The following is a 7,556-nucleotide window of genomic DNA, read 5'->3' as shown; positions in this document are numbered from 1 at the left end:
TTTTTTTTTAAATCTAACCTGTATAGAAGTTCTCTATAATGAATGTATGTACTGGCAAAATTGTCTTCCGCCCCGGGCAGCCGACACTCACGCTACGCCACTGACTTGTTGATTTTGACATTAGTCATAAGAGTTAAAATTTTGTTGAATCTGAAGTTTTTTTTGGTAGGAAATTATAGATTTCATTGTCAATTTCAAGCAAGATTGATTCACGGTTGATGCATTAACGACATTATGTTCGAATGAAATGTCATAATAATAATAAAGCTTGGCAAGGCTTGTGTGCAAATAGATAAAAGAATATAACCACTACGTCGTGTTTGTCCCAGGTGATATCTTTATATATTTATCACTCAGGTGACCAAAGTGGAATAAACCGTTCTATTTTCATAAATTGCCGCTACTTTCAGTAAAATGGTGGTTTGTAAATTTTTTCAACAAGGTAACTGTCGGTATGGGCAGAACTGCAAATTTGAACATATTTACGGGTCGAAATACAGCTATCACGGTAAGAAATGTTTATTTCACTGTACCTACTTTATGAACTATATTATTAACACCAGACCAGCGTTTCTTGCATTGTATCTTTGGAGAGATTCATACCTTAGTGGTTAACAGTCCAACTGTGTAAATTTTGCTGTTGGACTGTTGAGGGGCTATCTTACTAATCCATTAGTAATTATTATAATTTTATTTCAGCTAGCAATGCTCCTGCTCAATCTCAAAGCCAGACGGGGGTAACCGACGAACAACTTGTAAACCAAGTGCAGTCGGATATCCAAGCTGCGCTGAAAGGAGGCCAATGGATTCTATCCAGTTATGCACCATTTAAGGAAAAGCCTGTATTCCCCGGGATTTCAGATTTGTCTCCAGAAGAAGCACGGTTGTTCATTTATGAGGCGAAAGCTAAAAATAATGTGGATCAAGCGGTTGGTAATCATTTTCTATATCACACCGCACACCGGAGGTTCCGTGTTTAAATCCCGATCAGAGCATAATGAGAAACGAAACTGTTTGTTATTGGCTTGGATCTTTATGTATATAATTATTTATTATAAAATTGTATTTACAATTTTTAATTAGAATTAGTATTGTTGAGTATCTCATAACACAAGTCTCAACCTAAATCTGTGTAATCTGTGCTAAATATATTTTTTACCATATAATCACGTCTATATATATTGCTTGCGGGGTAGACAGAGCCAACAGTCTTGAAAAGACTGATAGGCCACGTTCAGCTATTTAGGTTAATGATAGAATTTAGGTTCAAATAGTGACAGGTTGCTAGCCCATCGCCTAAAAGAAGAATCCCAAGTTTATAAGCCTACCCCTTAGTCGCCTTTTACGACATCCATGGGAGAGAGATGGAGTGGTCCTATTCTTTTTTCTGTTGGTGCAGGGAACCACAGGCACTATATATTTTTTACACAGATAATATTATAATAAGTAGGTAGTCTGTGTGGCTTGAACTACATACATACATATAATCACGTCTATATCTATATCCCTCTCGGGGTAGACAGAGCCATCGTCTTGAAAAGACTGATAGGCCATGTTCAGCTATTTGACTTTAAGATAGCAATGAGATTCAAATAGTGACAGGTTGCTAGCCCTTGTAAATGTATTTAATTTTTTTCAGGTGACTTATATGAACAACATGATAAAAGAAAATCGTAATAAGTATGAACAACTCTTGCAACCAACAGCGGCAATAATCAAAGTATTAAGGAGCATATACAAAGGAGAAATTCCATCATCTCCATTCAACAACACAGCTCAAAATACCTTCAGGAACTCTGGCAATGCTTCATCAATATTCCGTAGTGCCGCACAGAACACATCTGTTTTTGGACAACCACAACCTACTCCGAACACTGGAATATTTGCCTCGGCTAACGTTTTTGGACAAGCACAAGACAATACTGCAGCAAAATCAATCTTTGCACAAGCATCGAAAAACGTTTTCAACCAAAGTCAAGCACCGAATAGCGTTTTCGGTGCTCCAATTGAGAATACAACGGCAAAATCTATCTTCTCTCAAGCAAGTCCTAGTGTTTTTGCTGCCAGCCAACCAGTTCAAAACCAAAATGTTTTTGGAAGTCCGAATCAATCTGTATTCGGAAAGGATCCGAATACTTTTGGTCAGCAGAATTCAAATCGATTTGTGACTGCTTTGTCAGATCCATTCAAACCGACAAATCCTTCCCCGTTTACCCAGAATGTGATCAAAGAACAAAATCAGGGTTTCAGTAATGTTTTTCAGCAGCAACCTGCGGATGATCCGGGAGTGTACAGTAAAATGGAGGACTTGTCCAAAGAGGATATTGAAGCGTTTAGTTGCGAAGAATTCAAATTAGGCTTCATTCCCGAAGATCCACCACCAAGAGAGTTATGTTTATAATTTAATTGAACCTAAATAATTTGGTTGTAGACATTGTCACAGAAGAGAAAGAAAGGAATTCATAACTCTCAGTTTTCTTTGAGGATTTTCTAGACTTGGTCGTTTTGATTTTATTTTAAACACCATGGTGACAACCAAATTATAACCTGTACCTTTTATTTAACGACATAAGACTGTTTTGTTAAGATGTAATTATTTTCTATTCAGCTGTGATAACTAGTAAAAATAATAAATTATAGAAATGCCCTTTAAACAATAGTCATAAGTTACTGAAACACTAAAATTGTAAATTGTTTTAACTGTGTAAGAAAAAAAAAATAAACTCATGTTCCTTATTTACATGTATTTTATTATGTGGAATTACAATTCAAGTCATCAGTTTGACCAGCAACAACAGTATTAATGTATAAATGAGAAGACAGACTGACTGACTTATCGCGGCACAATTTGAAATTCGCCATATAAGTCATTATGGGATTTTTCACTTTATGTAGTGGGAGAGGTCTGTAAGGATCGTAGCCAGTCATAGTACATTCCTACCCCACTGGGAGACAGGCGTGATGTACCAAAAATTGTAACACAAAGAGTTTTTTAAGATTTCAATTCACATTTATCACAAGTTTCAACACTAATGGTCAATTTCTCCAAGATATATTTGTTTGTCACTAGAAGCGGAGAGTACAATAGGTTCAGTCCGGTGGAAGTCTACGTCGTTCACTGATCCGTTGTGTCCGGGCAACTTGTACAGGACTCTTCGGGATGTGGTGTCCCAAACGTACAGGAAACGGTCAGAAGACCCAGCCGCCACCTGTTTGGAACAAATTGAGAATTGAAAAGACAACAGATTATAATTATCAGCCCCTGTAATATGGTGCCGTGTGGTTCTCCAATACAAAAAAGAATAGTCACACACTCCAACTCTTTCCCATGGATATCGTAAAAGGCGACTAAGGGATAGGCTTACAAACTTTGAATTCTTTTTTAGGCGATGGGCTAGCAACCTGTCACTATATGAATCTTAATTCTATCATTAAGCCAAATAGCTGAACGTGGCCTGCCAGTCTTTTCAAGACTGTTGGCTCTGTCTACCCTGCAAGGAATATAGACGTGACCATATGTATGTATGTATGTACCTAATATGGTACGCACGACGCTGTTATTATCGCGCGAATTATATCGCTGTTTCGTTTTTTTTATGACGTGGAACGGGACAGCGATAGTTTCTCGCACGATAAAAACTGCATTGCCAGTACCATATTACGAGGACAGCTCTTCAGTTATATGGGTGTTTGTACAAATTGCTACAATTTTTATTTATTGTCCATGATATAACAATAAAGGTAAGGTAAATGAATGTGTAATTGCGTAATGTAAACTGAGGTCGATTGTCAGTAAGTACCTAGTCTTTATGACAAACTGTGCCCGCAACTTCGTCCGCGTGAAATAGTCATTTTGGGCATCAATGAAGCCCTCAAGGATAGAATAATTTTCCCCGTTTGTTTTTTTCACATATTTTCATTATTTCTTTGCTGCTTATAGTTGTAGCGTGATGTTATATAGCCTTAAGCCTTCCTCGATAAATGGTCTATTCAACGCAAAAATATTTTTTCAATTCGAACCAGTAGTTCCTGAGATTAGCTCGTTCAAACAAACAAACAAACTCTACAGCTTTATAATATTAGTAAAAATTCTCGTGTCACAATGTTCTTTCCCGTACTCGATCCGATTCTCATGATAATTTGTAAGCATATTGAGTAGGTCTGAGAATAGGCCAACATCTATTTTTCATACCCCTTAATGAAAATGGTTATCCACCCTTTTCATTTTATTTTACCAGAAATTACTTAAAAATTATTTATATGGCAAAACAACGTTTGCCGTGACAGCTAGTACCAAATGAATAGAAAAAAAACAATTTGAATTAATTACCTTAGATCCATCAGGTGACCACGCGCATCTGAGCAAGTTCTTTTCGAAGTTATGTTGATGTCCTGACATTAGCTTGACGCAGCGTTCCGATGGCGCGAACGGGCGGACGTCCCAAATGCGAAGCGTATTGTCCATAGAGTTCGACAGGAGGTAGGAGCCGTCATATGACAGTGACATGCCTGTAGATTATTTTTTAATTTAAATCTTTATAGAGCCTTAAAGCTAAGATAACAAGTGGCTTATATGTTATTGAAGAAGTTTGTTACTTCTTTTTCTACACTGACGCTCTGGAAGCGGCAGTAAACTTGGTTTTAAGTAATTTATTTGAAGTCAACCAATGTCGTGAAACCAAGAGATATGACAATTATTAAGTGATGTTTGAAATGTCCCATAGAGGAAAGACATTGTGAGGAAACCTGCACATTAAGGCAACTGGATGTGTAACCATGGATCCAATACAGGTAGATCACCTGCAAAGGTTGCGGAGGTCAGACGGGAGTCGTTTTGTGTAAAAACCTGACTCACCCAATCTAGAACCCATGATCAAAGGCATACCTTGGGCTCTTCACAAAGGTGAGGATGCAACCGGGATTAAAAGCCAAGAGGATGCAGTTTGAAATGTCTCATAAACCAGATAAAAATTTTGAATTTGTATTTAATACATATAGCCCACCACTTACCCGTAACAGTATCCGTATGCCCCTTAATCTTATACGAGATCTGATTGTTCCTGATGTCCCACACCTTGATAACGTTGTCCACTCCAGCGGATATGATCTTCTCCGCTGTGTCGTTGAACAGCACCGATGTGACCGGGAATGTGCTGTCGAATGAAGCTATTGGGTTGCGTTTCCTGGCGTCCCAGAGTTTTATGGTGTTGTCGTCTGATGCGGAAACTAGGAGTTCTGGCCCTCTTCGTGCACCTGAAGAAGAAATAAAAAGTTTGTTACCGCATCTTCTGCAATGACGCCTTGGAAGCGGCAGTAAATTTAGTTTTAAGTTGTTGATTTGACGTCAACCAATGTTGTTAAACCATACGTTTTGACAATTATTAAGAGATACGAAGTATCTTATAATAATGAATAAAAAATTTTAATCTTGAAATGTTTTTGTTTTTAATTTCTTTATTTTAATTTGTTCGCAAGAAATGTGATGATGTATTGGACCAACCGTGAATAGGATAAATCGCAAGTCGGCACGACTGACAGTCGTATAATCGTAACCTACCATTAAGCTGCTCTTTCCAGACAAAATAATAATTACCATGTGCAGTTATGTCTGTTCCAAAGCCCTTTGATTTGTAATTAGTTTTGGGGCAAATTTTTTTTATGGATATTCTTATTATCATTATCATTTATTACCGTCATTTCAGAAGGACCTTAATATGCATACATATATTTACGCCTCTTTCCCGGAGGAGGAGCCAGGGACCACATCTCTCTACTTCGTGCATATGCATAACTTGTTTTACGCGCGCTTATCAGTTTAGGGTACATACTTTAATGTGACCTTTCGCAAGGACTTCTCAGATTTATTGAATGTTGCTAGATGTCTATTAAATAAAAATAAATACTTTAAGACAATTTAAAATGTTGTATTTCTACAACTTAAACATTTCCTGAAAATTTACAAAAAACAATCTACTTTTACATTACTACTACCACAATGTGCCGTGTAGTTTTGGCACCAATACAAAACAGAAGACGACCACTCCATCTCTTTCCCATCGATGTCGTAAAATGCGACTAAAGGATAGGCTTACAAAGTTAGGATTCTTTTTTAGGCAATGGTCTAGCAACCTGTCACTATTTGAATCTCAATTCTATCATTAAGCCAAATAGCTGAACGTGGCCATTCAGTCTTTTCAAGACTGTTGGCTCTGTCTACCCCACAAGGGATATAGACGTGACCATATGTATGTATGTATGTATGTATGTATGTTTTATCACACCTGAGACAGAATTAACAAAGCTAGCGTGCCCCCTCAGCTTCTTGACGCGCTGTCCTGTCGGCACGTCCCACACGGCTACGGTGTTGTCAGTGGCGCACGTGTACAGGTGGGCGCCGTCTGGTGAGAAGCAGAGCTCCATGATGGCCCCCGTGTGGCCGGTCATCACCATCACGTTCTCGCACTGCCCGTATACGTTCCATAACACTGTAATAGAGAAAATGATAATTTAACCTAAATAATTACATCTATTTACCTTGCATGGTAGACAAACCCACAGTCATCAAAAGACTGAAAAGCCACATTCAGCTGTATGGCTTAATGATAGATTTGAGATTCAAATAGTGACAGGTTGCTAGGCGCTATTTACAACATCCAACAAACATTTGAAGTTTCTTTCATCAATATTGGTCCATTAAAAATAAGTTGTTGATTTGTAAAGTACAATAGGCAGACTTAATGCTAATTTATTAAATAGTCTACCATTAGGTTAAGCAGAGAACCTTTACTTACATAACCAACCAAGCTGTTTAGCTGATGGTACTCTTGTACTACATACATACATATAATCACGTCTTTAACTCTTATGGGGTGGACAACAATGTCAAAAAGCCTGGAAGGCCATATTTAGCTATATGCCTTATTGGTGGAATTGAGACTCAAATTAAGCTGGGTGGGCTCCGCTAGCCCATTGACTAGAAGGAGAATCCCAAGTTCATAAGCCTTTACCTTAATTGACTTTTACAATTTGCAAAGGAGAATACGTGCCTGTTAATTACGAGTAATACTCACATATCTGCCGATCGAATCCTGCGGATGCTAAATGTTTTCCTTCAGGATGAAATTTTGCAGTAAAAATCTCTCCTTGATGCCCTTCTAAGAGCATTATCGGGGCATATAGATTAGATGTGCGTGGTACCTGTAATTGTACAATTTAATTTAAGTGTAATTGGAGAATTGCGTTATCTAATATTGTTTTATTAGACAAAAATTTAATAAACAATCCTTACCGCTGAAGTAACCACAGCCTTTTCTCTTGTGCCAGCAACAGATATTTCATGGCGGACCCTTTTAGATGGTACTACGGAATATTCTTCCGCTTTTCTTTTTATTTCCAATTCGGGCATGTTTGAATAAAAATAAACTTCAAATCAAAATCTTACAACAAAATATAACCCCAATTTAATAATTTTGTCAACACAACAATCCACAGACAAGACAACAACAAGCGAAAAAGAATGTTTATTCGTTCATTTTTCATAAAGGCCAAGGCAGTGT

The 7,556-nt window shown here is 37.6% G+C and overlaps 2 protein-coding genes across 2 annotated transcripts; one reads left to right on the top strand and one right to left on the bottom strand.

The window, feature by feature from the left end:
- Positions 1-121: 121 nt before the first annotated feature.
- LOC106137190 (uncharacterized) lies at positions 122-2,957 on the top strand. Its single transcript, XM_013337982.2, has 3 exons — positions 122-508; positions 700-929; positions 1,640-2,957. Exons 1-3 carry the CDS (start codon positions 415-417, stop codon positions 2,399-2,401), a joined length of 1,086 nt encoding a protein of 361 aa, XP_013193436.1. The 5' UTR covers positions 122-414; the 3' UTR covers positions 2,402-2,957.
- On the bottom strand, positions 2,730-7,532 carry LOC106137189 (U5 small nuclear ribonucleoprotein 40 kDa protein). Its single transcript, XM_013337979.2, has 6 exons — positions 7,289-7,532; positions 7,071-7,197; positions 6,282-6,485; positions 5,011-5,253; positions 4,331-4,509; positions 2,730-3,209 (listed from the first exon to the last, which is right to left on the bottom strand). The coding sequence occupies exons 1-6, from the start codon at positions 7,403-7,405 to the stop codon at positions 3,030-3,032; spliced, it is 1,050 nt and encodes a 349-aa protein (XP_013193433.1). The 5' UTR covers positions 7,406-7,532; the 3' UTR covers positions 2,730-3,029.
- Between the last annotated feature and the right edge of the window lie 24 nt (positions 7,533-7,556).

The sequence above is a fragment of the Amyelois transitella genome, chromosome 17, assembly GCF_032362555.1.
Source record: "Amyelois transitella isolate CPQ chromosome 17, ilAmyTran1.1, whole genome shotgun sequence".
NCBI classification, from domain to species: domain Eukaryota; kingdom Metazoa; phylum Arthropoda; class Insecta; order Lepidoptera; family Pyralidae; genus Amyelois; species Amyelois transitella.
The sequence above is the reverse complement of the archived record's forward strand: the minus strand, read 5'-3'. Positions and strand labels throughout refer to the sequence as shown.

Excerpts from the sequence above, each read along its gene's own strand:
- LOC106137189 (XM_013337979.2), bottom strand. The coding sequence starts at position 7,405 with ATGCCCGAATTGGAAATAAAAAGAAAAGCGGAAGAATATTCCGTAGTA. Across the intron at positions 5,254-6,281 it reads CTTTGTTAATTCTGTCTCAG|GTGCACGAAGAGGGCCAGAA; the intron begins GTGTGATAAAAC and ends TTTCTTCTTCAG. Across the intron at positions 4,510-5,010 it reads GCATACGGATACTGTTACGG|GCATGTCACTGTCATATGAC; the intron begins GTAAGTGGTGGG and ends AATAATCTACAG.
- LOC106137190 (XM_013337982.2), top strand. The coding sequence starts at position 415 with ATGGTGGTTTGTAAATTTTTTCAACAAGGTAACTGTCGGTATGGGCAG. Across the intron at positions 509-699 it reads GTCGAAATACAGCTATCACG|CTAGCAATGCTCCTGCTCAA; the intron begins GTAAGAAATGTT and ends ATTTTATTTCAG. Across the intron at positions 930-1,639 it reads AAAATAATGTGGATCAAGCG|GTGACTTATATGAACAACAT; the intron begins GTTGGTAATCAT and ends AATTTTTTTCAG.